Below are 25422 nucleotides of genomic sequence, written 5' to 3'. Positions count from 1 at the left end.
CACAAGTTTTAAATTACAAAATCCATGCTTGTGTGACGTATGCTAGTTGTAAGATTGAATGATAAAATGAAATCACTATATAACTTTCTTTTCTAAGTAAGTTTTTACAAGTGGTATCTTTTCAAAGTAATGTTTCCAAGTGATATAAAGCTAACCATGGTGCTAATGATGGTATAATGGTGCACTCCAATTGGTATCACGCTTCAAAGGTCCATCTTTTATACCTTAGCATCATTTGGTAGATATTGTCTCCTATATTTCCTATCTAAGCATATATGCAAGCTACAATCTAAACTCTTAGCACATATGTAGGGGGAGCAATTGCTACCATATGGAGTTCATGAAACTTGTCCATATCCTTTTACACATGGTAAATATGCTTGGGCAAGCAACATGGATTCAATTGAATTTCAATTCATATCTTTGTGAAAGGGTTGTCATCAATTACCAAAAAGGAGGAGATTGAAAGCTCTAGTTTGGTTTTGATGAATTAATAAAACCCTAAGTGCTAACCTAGTTTATCAAGTGATCATGAGATAGGTAGCACACTCCAAGTAGTAAAGCAAATGAAGATCATAGCATGACAATGATGATGCCATGGTGATGATCAAGAGCTTGGACTTGGAAAGAAGAAAGAGAAAAACAAAAAGCTCAAGGCAAAGGTATAAACCATAGGAGCTATTTTGTTTTGGTGATCAAGACACTTAGAGAGTGTGATCACATTTAGGTTTGATAGCTGTACTATTAAGAGCGGTGAAACTCATATTGGAATACGGTTATCAAAGTGCCACTAGATGCTCTAAATCATTGCATATGTATTTAGGATCTAGTGGAATGCTAACACCCTTGAAAATGTTTGTGAAAATATGCTAACACATATGCACAAGGTGATACACTTGGTGGTTGGCACATTTGAGTAAGGGTGAAGAAGTTAGAGGTGAAGAGGAGTTAGTCTTGCTGGTCTCAAGGTGACCGAACAGTGGTTCCAGTGGAACTGGCGTGTCCGATCAGTTGTACCAGCAGTGATGCTGGCGTTGGTCAAATGACCAAACGCTGGGTCTTGAACGACCGGATGCTAGTGAGGTGAGTCTAGTCCTATTGTCGGGCTACACACAGAGGCTAGGGTCTTTGACCAGACGCTGGCAGGGCTCGGTCGTGCATGACCGGACATGTCCAGTGGGCAAAATGTGTTTCTGGAACCTTACTAGAAATGACCGGACGCTGGTGGCTCAGCGTCCGGTCAGTTATAGTGTAGTGTCCGGTCAACTCAAGTGACCGTTGAAATTGGGACACGTGGCTGTCATCGGGCGACTAGACGCTGAGGTCCAGCATCCGGTCAACATGACCGGAGCATCCGGTCAGCCCGTGTGTGTGTGGCCAGTGAAGGGGTACAACGGCTCTATTTCGTGGGGGCTTCTATTTAAGCCCCATGGCCAGCTCAAGCTCGCTCTCTTGGCCATTTGCATTGACATAGCAACCTTGTGAGCTTAGCCAAAGCCCTCCTACTTATCTCCATCATTGATTCATCATCTTTGTGAGGATCACACATGCTACGAGTAATCCACTAGAGTACCTTTTGGCTCTCTACTGGGGAAAGGTCAAGAAGGGGTACAACGGCTCTATTTCATGGGGGCTTCTATTTAAGCCCCATGGCCAGCTCAAGCTCGCTTTCTTGGCCATTTGCATTGACATAGCAACCTTGTGAGCTTAGCCAAAGCCCTCCCACTCATCTCCATCATTGATTCATCATCTTTGTGAGATTGGGAGAGAATCCAAGTGCATTGCTTGAGTGTTTGCATCTAGAGGCACTTGGTGTTCGTGTTTCGCTGTGGGATTTGATTGTTACTCTTGGTGGTTGCCGCCACCTAGATGGCTTGGAGCAGCAAGGATCATCGAGCGGAGGGTGGTGATTGTCTCTGGCTCCGATCGTGGTGATTGTGAGGGCTTCTTGACCTTTCCCCGATGGAGAGCCAAAAGGTACTCTAGTGGATTACTCGTGACTTATGTGATCCTCATCTTATGTTGGTTGTGCGGCACCCTATTGAGGGTTTGGCGTGTGAAGCCAATTAGCGCGTGAACCTCCAAGTGAGTGAATTGCCACAACGAGGACTAGCTTACCGGCAAGCAAGTGAACCTCAGTAAAAAATCATTGTGTTCATCATTGATTCTGAGGTGATTGGTCTTCATTGTTATTCATTCTTGTGGTTTATTGGTTCCATCATCTACACGGTGGTATAACCTTCTTGATCACTCTCTTTACATTACCGCAAACTAGTTGTCAAGCTCTTTAGTGTAGCTAGTTGTGAGAGCTTGCTTGGTTGGTTGGTGTGACTCTTTAGTTAGCCTTTGAGAGCACACTAACATAGGGTAGTGTTATAGCTATTGTGTGAATAGATACTATCTAAACTAGAATTGTGGTAGGTGGCTTACATTTTGAGTAGGTTAGCGCAACACTTGCTTCGCCTCATAATTGTCTAACCATTTTGTTAAGTATTGTTGTAAAAATTTTTATTAGGCTATTCACCCCCCTCTAGCCATTAGGACCTTTCACCCCAGTGCTTGGTGCCTGTCGTCAAGTGCAAGAGCAAGAACGACAACTTCTACTACAGGTGCTCAAATAGGTGTGGTAAATGGTGGTTTGAGGATGCATATAAGCTCTATTTGCGTAATAATCATGCCAATCTGTTGGAGAGTTCTTTTGTTTCTAGGCACAATCCAGCTGGTGCTGTTCAAGTTGTCTAGTAGCCTACTGCTACTACTGTTGGAGGGTTTGAGATGGTGGCACTTGATTTGAAGTTACTGCTCAGTGACATCAAATTGGAGATTGGCAGCCTGAAGACTGAAGTGAAAGAACTGAAAGATGAGGTTAAGAAGGAAAAGAGTTCAATTATCTTGGACAATGCAGCTATTGTTTTCTTGGCAATCTTTGTAACTGTCCTGGTGTCTATTGTATGGATGAAATGAATTCTCATGTAATGTAGCCTGTGTTAGATAGTGTTAGCTTAGAATTTGGGTAGCTTTTGTGCACTCTCATGATGAGTGGGTAATGTAAGCATTTGGTCTATACTTGGAGCTATGTTTGTTTGCAATTTATGAACAAGTTTCTATAGCATGTTTGTCGAAACTTAACACTGCAATAAATGAACAAGCAGCATGCCAACTATCCAGAAACAAGTTCTTAGAGAATTTCACAGAAATAATGCCTAATTTAACATAGACTAGTTCACAGAAATATATTAGATAAGTGTTTGATGCCATCAGTCAAGTGCATCTCACAGAAGTATTACCCAGGCCATCAACATTCACTACATAGTGTTTCAAGGCCATTAACAACATAGACTACCATTACAAGTTCATGTGCCCAAAATGATCAGAGGCATAGAGAAGTTTTTGTGCCCAAAAGCATTACATGACATTACAAGTTTGTTTTGCCAAAAGCATCAAAGAACATTTTGAGCCTTGTCAAGTAGACTATGGATCGAAGACAAGCTTTGTGATACTAGTCACAGCTGTGGGAGGTGGGTTTGCCTTTGCCCTTTTTAGCTTCTTCTTCACAGGTGTTTTTTTCTTGGCTGTGGTTGTCTTCTTTTTCTTCTTTTTGTTCACCTGTGGTTGTGAGGTACCTGCATCATCTTCTATGGTCCTCTTTCTACAAAAATGGTTCCTGCATGGACCTCTTTCACCATCTTGACCAACCTCTAGCTCTTTGTAGCTTTTTTTTGGAAGTGGCCAAGTCCTCCACATCTTTTGCATCTCACCTTTTTCTTGGTAGCCCTTTTCTCCATGCATCCTCTAATCCTATGCACCTTTAGCCTCTCTAGTCCTCTACCCAATAATGGTTGGTGCACTATGAACCCAAGATCAACTTCAGGCCACTGGGATCTATCAGGTATAGGTTCAACTCTTGCCTCATAAGCTTTCTTGAATTTAGCCACTGAGTAGTACTCATGCACATAATCTTCTATTTTCATCCCTCTATTGGACAATATCCATGCCAAAGCATGTCTACGAGGCTTTCTGGTGACTTGCCACTCCCTGTAAGAACAATTGTGATTTTGTAGGTCTACTATTTTGCGCTTCTGGTTGTTCCATTGGTCCACAATGGTAACTTCAGCAATGTCATCATCACTTACAAATACTTTGAGGACCGTCAGGTGATTGCTAATCAGATTAAGTTCCTTAATAACATTAGGGAGAATCCTATCATGCCACTGTCTAGCCAGTTTCTTCCTCAAGTATCTCTTCTCCATTATCAACTCCCTCAACTTGTCTACCAGTTCATGCAGCAATAGACCCTTGAATTTCTTCACTTGTGCATTAAAACTCTCTAACACATTATTAGTCAAGGCATCACACTTGCTGTTTTCAGAAAAAGAACTCCTGTACCATAACCTACTATGGTGCGTGTCAAGATACTCAATTGTTCCAGGTGCAAAATCAAATATTTTCTTCATGTGCCATTTGAACATTCCTTTTGTGTAGCTCCTAGCTGCTGGGTATAGGTGATCAGTGAAAACATCACCTGTGTAGTGCTTCATGAAATTCTGGTATAGGTGTCTCATGCATTCCCTATTTTCAGCATTTGGGAATACAGCTCCTACAGCCTTCTCCAAACCTTTACAAGCATCTGTACAAATAACAAGGTTTGGAACATCACCAATGGCTATGTGTAGCTGTTGCATAAACCATGTCCAGTTGTCCTCATTCTCAGTATCAAAAATTGCATATGCAATGTGATACAACCAATTGTGCCCATCTATACTAGTTGCAGATGCTAACTGTCCTCTGTACTTGCCATACAAACATGAAGCATCAATCCCTATAAATGGTCTGCATCCCTCTAGAAAGCCATCAATACATGTCTTAAGAGCTACAAAAATCCTCCTAAATCTCTACTTGCCCTCAACCATCTCTACCTCTATCTGCACATGACTGCTAGGTGATGATTTGGCAATCTGAGCTGCCTAATTGAACAGAAGCTAAAAACTCTCCTCATACTTTCCATGGATCTGCTCTAGTGCTACCTTCATGCCAGACCATGCTTTGGAGTACTTGAGCTTGATACCATAGTCACCCTCTAATTTGTCCTTGCAATTTGTTAGAGTCTTAGTAGGATGCCTCTTCAACCAATCCCCTAACCTTTCTGCAGCCTAGCCTTGGGTTGCCATTTTGGTTTCTTGGAGTTTAGTAGTAGCACATTTATGTTTTGCACATAGTGTTTTGATCTGCACACACAGACAGAAAATTATTAAATTATAAGGTGAAAAACTAGTAACAAAATGAAAGAGATGTCATAACTTTAATTCACCTCTATTGTCTTGCCATCAAAGATCCTTGAAGCATGTATACGCCAAGGACACCCTTCAGCTTTACACCTAGCAATAAACCAAGTCTTATCTATAATGATTTTACTAAATTCAAACCCTTTCACCACTGCATGATGTCTCACTGCCTTCCTAAATGCAACAATGTTAGGAAATCTTTCTCCCTTCTCTATCTTGGGGTTTTCAGGATCATAGATAACTTGAACCTCCTCTAGATCTACATCATTTACCTTTGCCTCAAGAGGAACACCTCCTTCAGCAGCACCAACATCATCAAACTGATCAGCAACATGAACATAGTCATCATCATCAGCAGTATGAGCATGGTTGTTACAAGGTTCTGCATTGTTAGCTACCTGCACAGGAATGTACAATCCTTCATCGTCAACATCGACATACTCCTCATCATTGTCAAACATGTCAGGTTCCCTGTCAGGCTTAGGCTTTAATGGATAGTCATCATTATTAGAAGGCTGGGCTGCATGGTTGTCATTAGGGCTGATGTTATTCCCATCCCCTGGTGGAATGTCTTTGCTACTAGGGTTGCCGTGAATAGAAAACTCAGGTGGAATCACACATATTGGGTCTAGGTTTGTAAACTCATCAGGCTGTCTAAGACAACTGTCAAACACACCAACTTCACAGCGCATCTGATCGTTATACATTTCAAACAAGTCATGCATCTGAAAATCATTTTCTATTCTCATATCTTCACATAGCCTTTTGTCAAAGAACCACACACTAGGAGACTGGCTACTGGACCACTGGAACTCATTACGCAGGCTTGTCAACAACAAATCGAAGGAAAATGAAGCTACTTCAACATCCCACTTAATCAAGCGTCCCTTTGTGTATGTTTTTCTACTAGTGATGTTTCTGGTACAGAATCCTTCTACTTTCATCACTAGCGAGAACAACGAAACCCTAGCAACAAACAAAATCAATCCCAAATCCAATGAATCCCTATCAATAGCCTCAACAAAATCTACCGGGGACGAGCTCATTCACTATAGAGGGAAGAAAAAGAGGCAGAGGATAAATACCTGCCCTCGTCATCCGCCATCTCCGCCGTGCCGCGCGGCTGCGTCTCATCCATTGCGCGCAATAGGGTGCATCGCAGCACGCACGCAAGCTGTGTGCTTCTAGTCGTCGCAGTCTATGCCACCGAAGACAGGGTCGTCGCCGTCCTGCTCGCCACCGTCGTCGGGGTGAGGGTGAGTGAGAGGAGACAGAGCATGAGGAGGAAGAGAGCAATCAGCCTGGGTGGGATACGAAGGCACCTTATCCAAATGACCCAAGGGCGTGGGTGTCCATACGCAAATATGGAGGCAGCTTATACGCTGCAGGTGGCCCCAATACGTCGCCGAGCGTATCCTATGGCGTTGGTCCAAGTATTACACAATTATAATGGTATGGCTCCAAATAGCAGAATTGTAATGGTATATCTCCAATAACCAAAAATTGTAATGTTGCCAATCCAAAAAAAACCTTTTTCTTTCCATGATTTATTATGTTTTCTAAGATTTTTTGGAACACTTCCTGTTGAGCTCTCGAGAGGATTATGAGAGCTTACACATGGCATTAAGTAGACCGATTGTAGAGCAATCAACAAACTCTCATAAGATCAGCTACTTCTTGTTAGGCTGATCTCTAACAACACTGCGTCGTCGCTAGCATCGATAGTATAATCATGTTTTCTCTATGCACACTAGGCTTCTCGATTACTAATAATTAAGAGCACCATCAATGTTGCATGTTAGCTCAACTGCGGCCGTGGCTATGTCCGCACCATCATTGGAGCCATGTATGCACGGGGCACTACTACCCAACTTATCGCAGTGTAGTATCGACCCTGGTCTAAATGGTGGTCGTCGTGCCACCGACAAACAGTGCCGGTCCTTGGATTTTGTGAACTCATCGCGACGGCACCTCTAGACCATGTATAAAATCCTATAGTATATAGGCGTTAATTTTACTTGCAAAGCGAAAGCAAATCTAATAATATATTTTTTAATTTAACATGTCTGATAATTATCGAGGAACAATATAGATTAAAAAAATAATATATTTGTACATGTATGATAATATCGAGGAACAATATAGATTAAAAAAAACAATATATTCGTTTTCTTTTCTCAGCCCTTGACAAATTTTTCTTAGGTAACATTCTATAATTCTAACTCCTAAATTAAAAGAAAAACATGACTATATGCGTATAGAGTACTAAACTCTAGAATACTATACAAATAATAAATTTGGATTAAAAATGAAAAGGAAAAAAATATCTTGGGCCTAAACAACTGACGGCGATCGTAATTCGCAAGAAGCCGAGAATCAAGATGTCGTCGTCGTGGAGTCCTGCCTGGTCGTCGTCGTCTTGCGTCGTGTCCGTGTCTTCGACAGTGCAGCTCTTCGCGGCGGCGCGGCTCGGCTGCTTCGCGTGTATGCGTCGGCACATTGCGAACTCACGATCAGAGTGTGCTATGTGCAGCGCGACTCCTCGCCTTCTCTCTACCGAGGACCGTGGGGAAGGGAACTAGGAAAGAAAGGCCCATGTTGTGTTTTCTTGGGCCGCCTAACCAGTTCTGTGCCTCTGTTCTCATTAGTTTGCTAATGTCTAATGGACTATAGGACGTGAGGGTTTGTATACCTAGGCTTAGGCCCTTTCCCTGCTTGGGCCCTTGGCCGTTGCACCCCATGCCCTCCCCTAGGGCCGGCACTGCCGACAAAGCAGGCTGTGACCGGTGGCACCACACACGCATGTTGCCGTGGCCTCTATGCCGCCGGTTTAAACCACCTTATTATATAACCCGTTCCAATGCACGGACATTTTTTCGGGTGAAATAGAGAAGAATACAAAATAAAAAAGAGGGGGGAAAAAAGAAACTGCAAAGGAGGGGAAACGACAGAGGTGAACAGGGTAACACTAGCGTGTAGAATAACGGCCGAGGCGGAGGCCCGTGTGCGCTCTCCCGGGCCGAGCAACCCCGCTGGGCCGGCCGTCCGCCGCATTACCCTTTCGTTCACGGTCGACCCGGCGACCATCTCGCACCCCTCTCACTCTCCGACGATGACTGGTGTGAGTCTCACCCCGCTCTCGCTCTCCGACGACTGGTGAACCTCCGCCGCCGGCGCTGCCCTGCGCCAGGTGGCGAGGCCTTCGTCGGCCTATTCGCCGGCGGGACGAGCACCCACCAGGTATTTCCCATCCCGTCTCTTCCCTTCCTGCTGTGCGAAGCCGAGCACCCAAACCCTAACCTAAAGCTATTTGGCTATTTGATGCCTCCTAACTTCGAACCTTTTGGAAAAATTGTCGGATGTACATGTGTACACCCATGTCCCTTTGGTAGGTCCGCCCCCGCGGGATATGGTAGCGAGTAAATTTTGTTTGCATGTGTTTTTTGGGGCGGGTTTGGTCACCAATGTCTGTTCTTTTGTTTGAAGGTGTTTGGAGCATGGAACAGGTGGTGCTTCCAAACCTAGATTTCATCTTAGTAGCCATGAGTCCATTTCTGGTTTGGTTGGGGTTTCTGTAAGATCCTTGAGGACATCTCTTCTCAGATGGAGGGTGCCTGAGCTTCTGGGGCCACAGACGTTATTGTGTGCATGCGTAGCTGAATAGTTGGGTGTTTGTGGCTGATTGCAAGAATGTCCATGTATATTTGATAACTAAGGATTGCTTTTTTCCGCTGTTGTATATGTTTTGCCTTTCATGCAGACAGAAAGAAGTCTTTCTAGCCTTTAATCAATATCTAAAGTCCTCTCCATATATATCAAATGAGTGAAAGCTCGTGTTTTTACTCCTCCTCCTCTATTGCCACCATATAGTTGCATAAATAAAAAAAGGATTGTACCAAGGGCTACATATCTTTGGCCCAAAAGGGCAACAATGTTGCTATATTTTCAATCTCAATTTATAGTAGTCAATCTAACGTTTACATTATGCTGTCTATCCAAAATTGTTTTGTATTTCTTTTATTGTAGAAAGACTCTGTTACGATATATAGCATAGTGAAATTTGAACACATATTGAAGATCACTTTTATGCAGGCAAGCTTCTGCTGCTCTGCATGCAATGATGAACTAGTGATTATTGTTGATAACAGGTAAGTATTCTTTTTGCCATGTTACAGCTATTGTAAGCTTGCACGTGCTCTTTATTCTCTTCTAATTTGTCACCCTGTCTCTGAAGGAAGTCCATATGTGCCCCCTTTACTTTCCATTTTGTCTAATCTCCCCCCCCCCCCCCCCCCCCCCCCCCCCCCAACCACCACCACCACCAGCACCACACACTCCACAAACTCCATGACCATTTAATGTGTAGGAACCTCAACTCTGCTTTTCATAATGTTAAACTTTAGCACTAGAACCTGCTCGAAATTGTTTAGGACTGTTGTGGTTTTAGAATTTAAATGGGAGAAAATAACAAGCCACAAAAAATATTGTGGAAAAAGTTTGTAAATAAATGATTCGATAAATCTTGAAAAGAGATTTCTGGTGCATGCACACCTCAGCTACAGTGCAAATTTCTGGATGCCAGTCATCACGGATGATGAAGAGATTTCTCATCATTGTTGACAAAGTTTATATGTTTCTTTTTGGAATTTTCTAAAGTCTTTTTTTTTCATTTTTTTGACTTATTGAATCTTTTATTTGGAACTGCTAGAACGTATAAACTCCAGTTGTTTTTTGTGGGGTTCCCTGTGTCCCAAAACATCTGGATTGTTTCTTCCAAAAAATTTGGAGGTGTTTCAGTATTTGTTCGTCACTTAAATCCAAAAACCGCTGCCATGTCAGCCGAAACCAGTTTTACTGGGCTTAGGGGTCAAAACTAAATGGAATTGAAAGTTGGGATACTCAAACTAAACGTTATTGGAGTTAGGGTCAAAGCTAGAGAAACTGGAAACTTGAGGAACCAAATATGGACTTATTCATATGTGCTTATTTGGTGTTATGAGTTCTTACCGCTTCATGCTGGATGACAAGGATGCATTTGGGCCTTTGACTAAAACAGGGGATTTTCATATGGGATTTCATGTTTGAATTGTGGATGCAGTAGTTTTTCATCACTTTGAATGCTGACAATACTGTAATGTGTAAGAATTTTTTTTTGCTAATTGTAGAATATGACAAAAACTACATTGTTTATTTTGTTGCGGAAAATTACTGTTATGCTGGCATGTTTGTTTTGTTAACTACATTGTTTACTTTGTTGCAGAAACTTGCTGTTGGTTTTTGTTCACATATTACTATGGGCAATCAAAGATTTCTACAACCTGCATTGCACATCTTATTATTAGAGAACTACTCCAGTGGTTACTAACATACCGTGCTAGCCACTCCATAGTCAACATCTCTGCAACAATACCAACTTCACTACTTGTTTACATGGAGTGCAACAGAGATGAGGCTGCTAGAGCGAAAGCTCTGGCAGAAAGAAAAATGATGGACAAGGATTTTGTTGGTGCAAAAAAGTTGATTATCAAGGCGCAGCAACTCCTCAAAAAAGTGGATGCCGTTGACATTACAAAAATGTTTAACTGTTTGTGATGTTCATTGTGCTGCTGGAGCTAAGGTGAATACTGAGATTGATTGGTATGGAATACTGCAAGTACCTGTAAATGCTGATGACGCACTGATAAAGAAGCAGTATCGTAAGCTTGCCCTTTTGCTACACCCTGACAAGAACAAGTTTGGAGGCGCAGAGGCAGCATTCAAATTAGTTGGAGAAGCAAATGTAACTCTTACAGACCGGTTAAAACGTTCTGTGCATGACATGAAAAGAAACACCTTCTGAAGCATTATAACAAGACCCAATCATCAGCCACCAAAAAGACCTGCACCTGCTAGATCAAGTTCTACTCCTGTGAATCTCCATAATATGCATCAGCAACATCAGCATCAAGCCTTCGGTGGGCCATCCAGCTACTATTCTGGTTCGAAGAGGGACACCATGGACAATGTTGTCAACAGCCCAGAGAAGAAGACTTGCAGCGTGGGGGAGTACATGGCCCGGTTGTCTGAGAGCATTGCTGCAAGGAGCACATCACGGGATAGAGAACGGATCTGTGAACAGGCCGAGGTTGACGAAGCTATGCAACTTTTACGAGAAGATGGTGTGCCATCCACTTCGGACATGTTCTTCTTAGCAACGGTGTTGTTCAAGAACTCAGTGACCCGGCGGGTGTTCAAGAATCTGGTGACAGCTGAAGAACGTATGGCTTGGCTGAGGAACAACAAGTAGTTCAGCAGCCAGGATGTTGAGTTTGGTGTGAACCAACGATGACATTTGAGTGTCGTCTTTTATCCTTTACATTCATTGTTGTCCTAGTTTTGTTGAGGTTTCTGTCTTGTAATGGGGTCCGTGGCCAAAACCATGTGTCGTATTTTTTATCTCGAACTCGTTATAAGTTGTGTGATGTGATGCATTTGTTTGAGCTAACTGACATTTCTTGGTTTTTGAAGCTAACAGATATTTCATTCTTAACAGATGCTATAATTGTTTTGTATTTGAACAAATCATAATGGCGTACTTTTGTTGCAGGTACCTGTGGAACTGTAAAAAGACTGCGGGACTGTAACAAGACAAGACTTTATTAATGCTATACTGATTCAAGGGGTCATTAGTTGCCTACGAGTCTGAAAGTGTGTCTGTAAATTGTATTCACAAGTTATACTTAATGTACTGTTGGAATTTAGTTACCAACGTTGGTTTATATTTTTCTCATGCAGCCTACTGGTACATGGACAACAGCGACGAGGACAATCAAAATTCAAGTGAAAACAGTTTCAACGAGATGGTTACTGCAGCTATTGCCGGAGGCTATGTAATTGTGTACATGTTGCAGGTACCACCACAAGGTAACCATGTTATCCGTGTGCCTGAGCTGACCGGAAGACAGTGGGTAGATAAGCTGTTGTCAGATGATAGTAGGTGCTTTGAAAGCTGTCGGATGCAGCCTGAAAATTTGATTAGGTTGCATAACATACTACATGACTGCTATGGGCTAAAAGGCAGTAGGGAATTTGAATCCATTGAAGCTTTAGCCGTGTTTCTATGGGCATATGGGACAAATCAATGTCAGAGGCAAATGCATGAGAGATTTAGGAGGGGGATGGGGACATGTAGCAATGTATTTTCCTATGTTCTGGCAGCCATGACTAAATTTGCAGATGACGTGCTTAGGCCTAGAGACACCACTTATTCAGTACTACCGGCGGAGTTGTTGGAGTACACACCGTTTTTTGATGGCTGCATAGGCGCCATGGATGAAACTCACATAGATGTGATAGTTGATCAAGGAGTCCGTGATAACCATATTAATAGGAAAGGGAAGACAACCCAAAATATGGTTGCAATTTGTGACTTCAACATGAGGTTCACGTATATTGACGTGGGGACGGAGGGTTCAACACATGACATGCATGTGAAAAAGAAGGCAGATGACGATGCTTCTTTCTCACGTCCACCATCAGGTTAGTTGAACTTAGTCCGATTGGTTGATGTAATGATGCAAAGGTTTCATGCTGGAGCTAATTGTATTTGAACTGATGTCTTGCTATGTATGTATACAGGCCGCTATTACTTGGTGGACCCCGGTTACGCACTTCGCCCCGGATTTCTGACGCCGTATCCAAATAAGAGGTACTGGGTGAAGGAGTTCCAGACTAGGGGCCTTGTGACGCGCAGGAGGTGTTCAACCGGCACCATTCCAGGTTGCATAATGTCATAGAAAGGACATTTAGGGCAGCGAAAGTTAAGTGGCAGATGTTGAAAGGCGTTCCTCACTATCCGGGGACCAAACAAACACAGATAATTATTGCTCTTTGTGCACTGCACAACTACGTGCATGAGATGGAGGGACAGCACTAGCCAGGGAGGTACAGGCAAGCACCAAACCTTAGGCCTTTGAGTCAAGTGGCAGCTATGGCGTTAAGTGATCCTAATGATATGGAACAGATCCGCGACTGAATTACATATGGACTTGGACTCCTTGGGAAGACAACGTAAGTGAAACATTTATGGTATTGGTAGAAATTAGTGTAGTCATGCAAATTTCTGTTGGCTGCCTACTTTGGGGTTAATGAGGATGTGTACACATGCAGGTGAAGGATGTGTCGACATGGTGCACGGGGAGCAGAGGATGGCTGCAAGAAGATGACTGTGATCGGTTTGTGCTTCTTGCTATTGATATGTGCCTTGATGTGGGTATGAGTATTGTATAATTGTTCCTCGTAGGCAATCATTTAGATTTACAAAATGTTGTAATGTGGAGCTAATTGGTGAGGACCGCCAATGAACTGTGGGCTGAGCAACTGCGTAGAAGAAGCATGTACATGGGAAACTTCTTCTACCAGTTTATATGCCTCCTGGGGGGCGACAACTTTTGTAAAAGTGACCAATGATGCTATTTGAATGATATAAGAACTGGAAAATATTTGTAGAGTTGGGATCTTAATCTAATTGTAGTGGAGTCGTGTTGTAATAAATTGTTGTATTGAACTGTTGTATGAACATGTGATTGATGTAAGGGTTGTCCATAGATAGTGTTTGGTGCTGGTGTTTGAATTCAATTTCATTGGCGGCATATTTTGAATTCAAATGGAGCTGCTGCAGTTCGGCTGAACCAGCTGGTTTGGCTGCTTGTGGTCACTGTTCTAGTTTCGGAACGGGGCCAATATTCCTTTTGTCATAACCTGCCATTTGGACTTGTGTGCATGGTGCCATTTGGATCCAGAAGCTGCCTTTCTCTAGATTTATTACTATCTTGTGCATGCATGCATGTCAAATACTCCGTAGTGATGTAGCTAGCTTTTCCAGACGAGGTGAGCTTTTACATTCACTAGCCGATCCACCTACATCGGTCCCATATATATCAAAAGCGTCACTGACAACAATACAATCATAATAAGCATCATCATAAGGATTTCACTACCAGCAAACACTTCTTCATCATCACTTCAAGATAAATTAGCATAAACTAATACTAGATGAATATAATCTTCGCTTGATTTTAACTTATTAGCTTCAAATGGCTCTAACTATATTGGCGAAAACTGATGGAATCAACTGGATTCATCCACAATATACAAGGTGGTAGTTTTGCAATGTAGCCAAGTAAAAGACTCGGCATAAAAAAACACCTGCCTTATGGATTTTGAGCCCATAAGACAAGGAGGCATATCTTTTGGCAAGACTAGTAAGGCAGGTTAGCCTCACCACCCACCTAGTGGCAGAGCCGCCACGCGGCCACTATCACCGCCACGATAACATAGTCTCAAAGATGTAGTCACGTTACCATTGTGTACCTCCATCACACGTAGTAGTGATGAGACCAGCATAATCTAAGACAGGCCATATACACAAATCTTGGGTTTTGTAGAGTAGTAGTAGAAGGGCGAATATCATCTAGAGGGTCTAAAACTTTTTTACATTGATGAAAATTTTAGTTCAATTGCGTGGTCTAATAAACTAACGGACTTTTTATGTGATTAGCTATATTTTAGACAACGCTTTAAACCACTTGTACATTTGGAGCCTCAAGAGCTAAATTGGTATAAAGTTTGTGGCACGACCACAGGGTCTAAACAGGTCTTAAGTCATAGTATTTTTGTTTTGAACTTAGTCATCGATAATATCTGACACTTTAGAGTCAATTGGCAGCGTGTTACCATATATACATATATATGAAAATGAAAAGTACTTTCATGATAAATGGACCTGTCTTTTAACCTATACTAAAAATTTGAGATAATGATGGTCACAGCCAAAAAGAAAGAAGCTAGCTTAAGACAAATCTAGATATAAACACACACACACACACACACACATACATATATATATACATATATATATATACATATATATATATACATATATATATATACATACATATATATATTTATTTATTTATATTTATATATATATAGAACTACTATCTTATAGTTGGCTACAAAATAACTTATTTTGTAACCACTTTGAGTTACGATAATTATTATGTTAATTTACGAGATTATAGTAACTCCTTACTAAGTGGTTTACTATAATGTTATGGTAAATATCCCCATGTGTTATAGTAGCTCAACTATCGTAAATATGTATTGACATTTCATAAATTAGTATATAAAATTATCGTAAATTAAGGTGGCTACAGAATAACTTATTTTGTAATTGGCTACTGAATAGCCTATATATATATATATATATATATATATATATATAACTACTATCCTGTAGCTGGCTACAAAATAACTTATTCTGTAGCCACTTTGAGTTACGATAATTACTATGTTAATTTACGAGATTATAGTAACTCCTTACTAAGTGGTTTAATATAACGTTATGATAAATATCCCCCGTGTGTTATAGTAACCCAACTATCGTAAATATGTATTGCCATTACGGTAAATTAGTATATAAAATTATGGTAAATGAAGGTGGCTACAGAATAACTTATTCTGTAGCCGGCTACTGAATAGCCTCTCCCTATATATATATATATATATATATATATATATATATATATATATATATATATATATATATATATATATATATATATATATATATATATATATATATCAACGTTTTTGTTTTTGTGGAGCGGCGGAAGAAGCACGTACGGTAACTAGCGAGATTTATCTCTAGATATTTTGGTTCCGCAAGCTGGGGAAACCAGACCAGATAGTACTTGCCGGTACGCGCTACACGTGTACTAGCAGCCCGACCCATCACCATCAGCCATGAGTGTGGATCCAAGCAAAGCAAAGCAAAATCTCAGGAGCCTGACGCGCGCCGCTGCAGCGACCATGACCAAGCAATTATCGGCATGTTCGTTTGTTGTTTCAGCCAACCCAAATTAATCAGCCAACAGTGTTTTTTTCTCACAGTAAATCAGCACCAGCCAGCCCAAACCAGCCTAGAAACCAACCAGCGAACAAGCCGTATGACACCTCGCGCGTCGTGAGCTTTAGGGTGTGAGAGAGGCCTATACAAGTTTTTTACAGCCATGGAAGTTATTTGGGTGTGTTCGTCCAATTCGATGATTGGACTGTCACAATGGCATACTCCACTCAGTTGTGTGTGAGATAAGTCGACCATCATGCCTCGTCAATAATAGTAAGGTTGTCAAGTGGGTCCCATGCTTCGGGACAGCCCACACAAGTTCGGCTGATTTCGACTGATTCAATAATGTTTCTGTAAAAGAGAATAAGCTAAAATAAACATAAACCGGCTAAAAAGTAGATGAGTAAAATAGGGTGATCAGTGAACCGAACACGCTAATAGACTCGTCAGGAAGTTTCCCGTGGAACCACACAGAACGATTTCGCGACGGATGGGTGGATGACATGATGCAAACCAAACACCAAGACTAGGCACGGTTACTAGGATCAGATAATTCTGCATGCCTTCACGATGCAAACCAAACACTATAATAAATCTATTACGCATAATATTTTTTGTGGAATTTTTCAAAAAATACTCCCTCCATCTCATCATAGAAGTCGTGATTTGACTCGATATGAGCTTTAGTATGTTGCAATAATTATACACATATGTTGCAAGCGTCTATTTCCAATATTTCATCTGTTTTTTCAGACGTATGTTGCAAGTGTGTTTATCTGGATGTTGCATATGTTTCACACATATGTTGCAAGTGTTTTATCTAGATGTTGCATATGTCTGCAATTGTTTTTCAAGTGTTTTTCATGTATTTTTGCATGTGTTTCATGCTCATGTTTTGAATGTTTCAGCTGTTTCGTACGTATGTTACAATTGTTTCGTTTGAGTGTTTCAAAAGTAGATCGGGGTATTATGCATGTTGCAATGTGGGGCCACTTGCCGTAGCTGTTGGGCCCCATGCATAGAGGGGAGCGGTGTAGCAGCCGTGGAGGGGTGCGGGAAGCGTGGGGGAGTGGCGCGGGCGAGCCCCGCCTGTGCATGCAGTAGGCGCTGGCGCGGGCGTTCGGACGCGAGGGGGGTCCGTCCAGACGTCGTGGCGCTAGTGCTGCCGATTTATTTGTTTGATTATTTCCACGTATCTTAAAATAGTCACGAGTTTGAGTGCATTTTGCCTATTACATATATTTGGCTCCCGATAATGCCATCACCGTACGTGCACATCTAGCTGGCTGGCTGCCTGCACGCCCTCTCCGATCCTCTTGAGCATCCGCTCCGTTGTGTACTGCCTTTGTCCCATAAAGAAAGGCTTTATAAGGATACGTGCAGGTCAAGTTTTTGTTAATTTTGACTAGGTTTATAGTAAATACGTGCAACATTTATATCTTTAAATAAGTTTATTATAAAATTATATTCAATGATCTATCTAATAATACTAATTATGTATTATAAATATTAATATTCTTTTATATATAATTAATCAAAGTAAAAAAGTTGACTTCTCAGGAAGCGAGAGTAATGTGTTATTGGTGGAGCCTAGGCTCTTTTTGAATCTGCTAGTAATTCTTACTTCTTAGCACTTGACAACAACCTCTACTTTTTTACTAGTTAGCTAGTGCACATCTTTTAGTATTAGCATATTTAGATTCACGCCTAATTCATAGTTGCTAACTATTAGCAATGCAAGCTAGATTATATTATGCAAATGTCGATTAATGCATCTCCACATATAAGGACATCTAATATGGAGGGTGAGGTATGCATAGTGACAAATTCTTGTAGTAGAGAACGAAGGATAGCAAAAGTTGGAAATGATAGGAGAGAGAACATGCGTGGAAAAGAATTGAGAAGGAACGGGGTTTGATCCCATCGTCCTGATACAAAAGAATACTACACCGTCCGAAAAGGAACGCAACTCTCTAGTATACTTCTAAGTTAACTTATGTCAAGTTTGATCAGTTTTATAAATACATATACTCATGGTATGAAATAAGTATCACTAAATTAATTATAAAATATCAGGGTGCTCGCAGCTGCAGAAATAAGCAGCTGCTGCAGATTGCTGTTGCTATCACTACGTACAGTGATTTGAGAGAGAAGGAAAGGCCACCGTTGCAGCAGCTACTTCTTTCTACAACCGAACATGTCTTTTATAGTGTACTTATTTAGAGTAAAAAATGATTTGACTAAAGATAAAAGTAGAGTTGCATTCTTTGTGACTAAAGAGCATGCTGTGATGTGTTTGGTCCACACATATTTAGACACAAAGTGTTGAAGATGTACTACATTATTGGTATAACTAGATATGTAAAAGGAGATGTGGAAACAATGATGTTGCATTGGAGCGCCCACGTATGCATGTCATGTTTGTTCCATCTTTTGATTGTAAGTTTTCCCCTACAGGAAGCTGCTATAAACAAATTGATTCACTTCTCATTCTCAGAATCCCAAACTAGCATGTGACCCTAATAGAATCCTCGGTGTGCCTTAGCGAATCAGCTCCTGCAAACATACAATGCAAGGCTAGTTTTAGCAAGCTATAAACAGGTTGCACGTTAAGACGGAGGAGAGAGAAGAAGCAGGTTGTAAGCTTATAGCCAGTTTAGACACAAGAACCAAGAAAGTTTATAAGACAGACAAATGGACTATATAGCAGTGTCGGATCTAGGATTTCAATGATGGGGTACGGACGAAAACGATATAATTCATCAACAATGGACATGACATAATTAGATCACTAAACTATGAAAAAATAGTTGCAATTATTATATATAGATGGAACAAGTTACATGTTTCTATAATTCCATTACAAGTTTCCACTAAATCTTATAGTATGATAGAACCTAAAGCTTCACACGCCATTCCGCCATGGCTTGAAAGCGTTTAATGATATCTTCATTGCTTACACATCGGAAAAATTCACGCTCAATAAATGTGAACAAACAATCATTTAAGTATTGATCACCCATCTTATTCCGAGGCTTGGTCTTCACATCTTGCGACGAGGGTTTCCGTCTTTCCTGCTGCCGGCGGGGTTTCGTCTGGCTGTTTCGGCAAAGTGCTTATACATCAATACACGTATTGTGCAGTTTGGAACTGGGCTGTTGTTTGGCCTAGAGAGCAACGAATGTAGAGCGAGGGGCTGTTGTATGGGCTGAGCAGACTAGCAATTATATTTTACAATGTATTATACATGTACAGGGTAGGGTATTTATCAATGCAGGACCCACGGGATACACCGCAAGGAAGAGAGGAGATCTAGTTTGATTAGGATTCCTCCTATATAATCCTAGTAGTAATACTACCCTGTAATCCTACTAGGACTCTACATTGTAAACCGACTAGGACTCTGGCCTTCTGACTATATAAAGGAGGGCAGGGCTCCTTGGAACGAAGGTGAACACAACGCAACACTTTACAATCAATCCAACACAAAGGCTAACGCCGACTGGACCTAGGGCTATTACTCGATCATGGTCGAGGACCCAAACCAGAATAAATCGACTGTCTCTTGCGTTTACCGTCGAGTTCTGCATACGCCGAAGCCCGAACATATTGCCCTAGGTACCCCGTGGCAGGCTATCGGTGGTAAAACATCGACAGCTGGTGCGCCAGGTAGGGGCTTTCGGCAAATTTGCATCCGAGAGCTCGACGGACCTCAACAACATGATCTTCTCGATCGGATCAACTTTCATCTTTGGTTCATGGATCTGTGAGGAGGACGACAGCGGCAAGCTTCAAGGCCGTCTCCTCGAAGATTCGGATCACCATAAAAACCTTTCTGTTTCGGCGACTACGACAGAACCAATCGTCGGAAGATTCACGTAGCTCGTGATATCTGATCCAGCTCAGAGTTTGTGGATTTCCACATCTGACTCAAACTCAGGCTCTGCATCCGAGATGGAGTCTTTACCGAGTTCTTTCAAAAAACCAAGTTCTTTTCCGGCGGGGCTCCAGAATGCGGCCTCAGCCTATCAAGAGAACAACTCGGAATACACTCAGAGTCCTTTCAAGAAGTCAGGTCCTTTTTCGTTCGGACTCCACAACATGGCAGAATCTTATCAGGCATGGCTCGAAGGATCCCTCGATCCGATGCTTAGAATGCCACTAACAGGAGCTCAGGAAGGTCTCGTACTAACTATAACATCTCAAGACTGCATCATCCACTGGTCAGGTTCTGTTCCTGAGGACAGCGGTACCCAACTGGTCGGCACGACGATGACAACAATTCTACCCTACCAAGAAGGAGACTTGATCTACGACCTTGAAGCCTCTACTAAAATCATCAACAACTCCGACAGTGTGGAAACCAACACCAATAACAGAACAATTCACACACGAGAAGTATTCATGGTTCACCGTCCTCGATCACCTCTGGTCCTCCCAGAAGCACCCGACATCAGGTCATTAGACGAATCTGAGTCCAACATAGCACCCTTTATCCAGGGGCATGATGGTGAGACCGAGAGTTAGAGGGAAGCCAGAGAAAGAATAAACAAATTGAAACAAGGACGCCAACGCCGTGCTAGGCAACACAAGGAAGCTTGGATCAAATATGAGTCAGATCTGGCTGAGTATGATAGGAAAAAATCAGAGCAAGAAGTCGAAGAAAAACGTGCGCCGAATACACCCTACAATAAGATCCGAGAAGCACTAGAAGAACTCGAAGCGACATCACTTCCAAGTGAAAAACAGGAACAACTCCGAGACCTCCTCCAATCAGCAGCCCTAAGGACGCACAACGGAAGGGCCCGCTCAAGACTACCCGCCAGGTCAACATCTCATAATAAGGAAGATCAAATTCAAAGGAAGTCCGCTTTTGAGAGACTTGGACCAGGTAGAAGTCATAATAGGAAAAGCAGAAGGGACCATAGTCAAAACTACCAAGTCAAACAACCAAGGAAGATCAAAAGCGAAGCACCCATTCAGACATCCCCGCAAAACTACTCTCACTAAAATGATAGTTGGCAGGAAGGAGGTGCCGAATCAGAATACAAAGAAGCCGGAACGCACGATAGATTCCCCTGTTTTGAGAACAGACTTGCTTCAATACGACTACCTCACAAGTTCAAGCCATTCAACCACTCTAAATATGATGGCAAGACCGAACCAAGGCAGTGGCTCAGGATTTACTCGCAGTCGATTGAACTAGCCGGAGGAGACAACGACATCAAGACCTTATTCTTTCCCATGGCCCTAGAAACCATGCCCCTCCTATGGTTCGACAAATTAAATCCAGGGTCAATCAGAAACTGGGAGGACTTGCAAAGAGTTTTATATGAAAATTTCGCGGGTATCATTACGCACTCCATCACCCACACAGAATTAAAAGGACTTAAGTAGAAAGGGGGCGAAAGTCTTAGAGATTACTATCGACGATTTGGCGAACTACGTGCTCAAGTACATGACATCACCGAACGAGAAGTAATCGAAGCTTTCTCTCATGGAATCATGGCTAGGTGGCAATTTCAGGACTTCTATAAAGAAAATCTGAGAAACAATAAAGAATTCAGATGCACAGTAGAAAAGATGATTACTACAGAGGAGAAGACACGAGAAAGGTTCCCGGATAGAAACAACCGAGACAACTCGGATAAGCAAAATCATCGAAACATCGACAGCTGGCGCATACAAGTTGATAACTGAAGATGGAAAAGAAGTCAATAATACATGGCACATCAGCCAACTAAGAAGATTCTATGCACGAAAACAACTCAAGGGAGAATATATATACAAGCCACAAGAGATCAACGTTCATGATCAATAAGATGGTGTTCCTCGACAACATATGTCTTATTATGACTTTTCCCGAGTTATTTTCACTAAACAGACCGACTGAGAGCAAAAGAGCTGAAAAGATGCTTGAGCCCGCCGATGAGGGTAGCCAATAAGCTAACACCCGAACCAAAAAAGCAATATGGCTGAAATCACGCCTGAGCATACCGGCTGAGAGCAAAAGAGTTAAAAAGATGCTTGAGCCCACCAATGAGGGTAGCTAATAAGCTAACACCCGATCCAAAAAGCAAAATGGCTGAAATCACGCCTGGGCATACCGGCTGAGAGCAAAAGAGCTGAAAAGATGCTTGAGCCCGCCGATGTGGATAGCTAATAAGCTAACACTTGATCCAAAAAAGCAAAATGGCTGAAATCACGCCTGAGCATATTGGCTGAGAGCAAAAGAGCTAAAAAGATGCTTGAGCCCGCCGATGAGGGTAGCTAATAAGCTAACACCCGATCCAAAAAAGCAAAATGGCTGAAATTACGCCTGAGCATACCGGCTGAGAGCAAAAGAGCTGAAAAGATGCTTGAGCCCGTTGATGAGGGTAGCTAATAAGCTAACACCCGATCCAAAAAAGCAAAATGGCTGAAATCACGCCTGAGCATATCGGCTGAGAGCAAAAGAGTTGAAAAGATGCTTGAGCCTGCCGATGAGGGTAGCTAATATGCTAACACCCGAATCAAACCTAAGATGTTTCTACAACCAGAAGAAAGCCAAACAAGCACTCGACAAGTCAAGAAAGTTTGTCACGACAACGATCTACAAAAATCGAGTTGTTTACACGGTGCATATGAAAGCCAGACAAGCACTCGACAAATCAAGAAAGTTTGTCAAGACAACAATCTACAAAAACCGAGTTGTTTACACGGCGCATATGGAAGCCAGACAAGCACTCGACAAATCAAGAAAGTTTGTCAAGACAACGATCTACAAATACCGAGTTGTTTACACAGCGCAGTCAAAAGCATGACAAACACTTGACTAAATCAAAGACATCCAGGCAAAGAAGACATCAACAAAAAAATAAAGGATCTTTATTCAAAAACAAGTATAATATCCTTATTACAGAGGCTGGAGTACTAAAGTCAAAATACATCAAGCATCGCCATCAGGAGAAGAAATATCAATATCAAGATTATCCACAATCCTCCTGGCTAAATCTTTGACTTCAGGCTCCACCTTTTCAACGGCATCCAGATATTCTTGACTCTCGGCTTCCTCCACAATCTTGGACAAAGGGACCTCCGGAGCAAGAACTCGGACCTAGGCAAGAACATTTCTGGTACATTCAAGATATACAAGAACTACAAAATACGCCCGGGAGCTGCTCTACTTCAGAAACTATCGTATTCATGGCTACGAAGATTTCAGACCACGCAATAAAATGCTCGATGAATCAAAACAGCACACCAGGAGGGTATTTATAGACCAAAGAAGCGGTGCACATGGACCGAGAGCACCAACGAAACAAACCTAACAAAGGACAATGAAAAGACAGAATTCAATGAAAGAGGACTCAGGCGTGAAGGAACAGTACTCAAGAACAACCATATTCGGAATAATTTGCCAACACTGTACAACTCGTGAATAAACAGCGTTTACACTCAACCACCCCCATACAACTACATCTGACAATAGTAGACTACCAAGACCCTGCATCCGAGTTCTTTCTGAATAAAAGAACCCGGATATATGCTCGGAGGCTGCAACAGGAGACGTTTTTAGTTCTTTGAACAACTCAGATTCGAGACCCTCCAACTCTTTGTTCTAAATAGCAAGAGGCTCGGGGGCTACACTCAGTGAGTGCACTTTTTTTTGAAAAAAACGCACATCACTCAGAAGACTTCTTCAAGACAGCAATTTTCAAACAACATAAGATTCAAGACCCTCCAACTTTTTGTTCCAAATAGCAAGAGGCTCGGGGGCTACACTCAGTGAGTGTACTTTTTTCTTCAAAAAAGCGCATGTCACTAAGAAGACTTCTTCAAGACAGACCACTTCAAGGCCTCACGACAAAAAGAACCCGGACCGAGCTATATCTGAGTTCTTTTTAATAAAGAACCTAGGTATATGCTCGGGAGCCCTTCGACGAAGAATCAGAACAATTTCAAGATAAGACCCTCCTGCTCCTTGTTCCAAATAGCAAGAGGCACGGGGGTCACACCCAGATGGGATTACTTTTTTCTTCAAAAACACACACATCACTCGAAGATCCCAAGAAGCGCTACGCGATTTTACTCAAGAAAGCACTCGGGCGACGCTTGTTCCTGCTCGGCAAGACCTGGAGAAACAAGACAAGGCTTCCGGAGTTCAACCATGAAGTGCTCGGGGGCTTGTCGATGTGGGACCCACGGGATACACCGCAAGGAAGAGAGGAGATCTAGTTTGATTAGGATTCCTTCTATGTAATCCTAGTAGTAATACTACCCTGTAATCCTACTAGGACTCTACATTGTAAACCGACTAAGATTCTGGCCTCCTGACTATATAAAGGAGGGCAGAGCTCCTTGGAACGAAGGTGAACACAACGCAACACTTTACAATCAATCCAACGCAAAGGCTAACGCCGACTGGACGTAGGGCTATTACTCGATCACGGTCGAGGGCCCGAACCAGGATAAATCGACTGTCTCTTGCGTTTACCGTCGAGTTCTGCATACGCCAAAATCCGAATATACTGCCCCGGGTACCCCTGTGGGAGGCTATCGGTGGTAAAACATCGACAATATTATATACACTTGGTGTTTTCCTAGAAATTTTGGGGGGACAGCTGTATCCCCATGCACCTACTATAGATTCACCCTCACAGGTCCTATTCTTTTTTTATAATCCGTCTTTTTCAGCTTGTTTTTTTAGCTGAAACAATATTTTCTCTCACAACAAATCAATCTGAATAGTATTTCGGCTTGTTTTTTCAGCGAAGCGAATGGAGCCTACTAGATAATGCCAAGTCCTTCCACGTCCCAGCTTTGCAAGTTTGCTGTGTACACACATGCATTATGTGTCTGCTTTATATAAATAAATAAATATAAAAATTTCCTCTGTGGTAGCTAGGAGTAGCTCTCTATATATAGGGCATCTAGCTGGTCCGGCCTCATTGTCTGTACGTGCCGCCATTACTTGAGCTAGCTATCTCTCGGCCACTCCTTTTCCATATTACACGTATTCTCCAACAATCTTCTGGCTCTCTGTCTATCTATGTTCATCTGTTCCCACATATGTACATTGTACATATGCACACATGTATGGATGCTCTCAGCTCAGGTCTTGCTCATGCATATGCATATGCCTACTGCACCTACCTTTGCGTGCACGTAGGCTCTTCCTGCCACGGTTTCTAGTTTTTTTAGACCAGTAGCCGTCACTTTTGCCTCTTTTTATACCAGTTCTTATCCCTGCCGGTGCTGTGGCACACACAG

At 42.1% G+C, this 25422-nt stretch overlaps 1 protein-coding gene across 2 annotated transcripts; it reads left to right on the top strand.

Annotated features, from left to right (window-relative positions):
• The first annotated feature begins 8286 nt into the window (after positions 1-8286).
• Positions 8287-13855, top strand: LOC136457926 (uncharacterized). Of its 2 annotated transcripts, XR_010759849.1 has the most exons (7): positions 8287-8522; positions 9375-9430; positions 10543-11969; positions 12057-12185; positions 12511-12800; positions 12900-13331; positions 13431-13855. XR_010759849.1 is itself a non-coding variant. In XM_066457937.1 (6 exons), exons 4-5 carry the CDS (start codon positions 12068-12070, stop codon positions 13055-13057), a joined length of 891 nt encoding a protein of 296 aa, XP_066314034.1. In that variant the 5' UTR covers positions 8287-8522; positions 9375-9430; positions 10543-11969; positions 12057-12067; the 3' UTR covers positions 13058-13331; positions 13431-13855. The 2 variants fall into 2 exon arrangements, 1 of the variants encoding a protein (XP_066314034.1); XM_066457937.1 differs by having other exon boundaries at positions 12057-12800.
• Positions 13856-25422: the final 11567 nt, after the last annotated feature.

This window comes from Miscanthus floridulus, chromosome 6 (genome assembly GCF_019320115.1).
Source record: "Miscanthus floridulus cultivar M001 chromosome 6, ASM1932011v1, whole genome shotgun sequence".
NCBI classification, from domain to species: domain Eukaryota; kingdom Viridiplantae; phylum Streptophyta; class Magnoliopsida; order Poales; family Poaceae; genus Miscanthus; species Miscanthus floridulus.
Note: the sequence above shows the minus strand (reverse complement) of the source record. Positions and strands in the feature narration are given on the sequence as shown.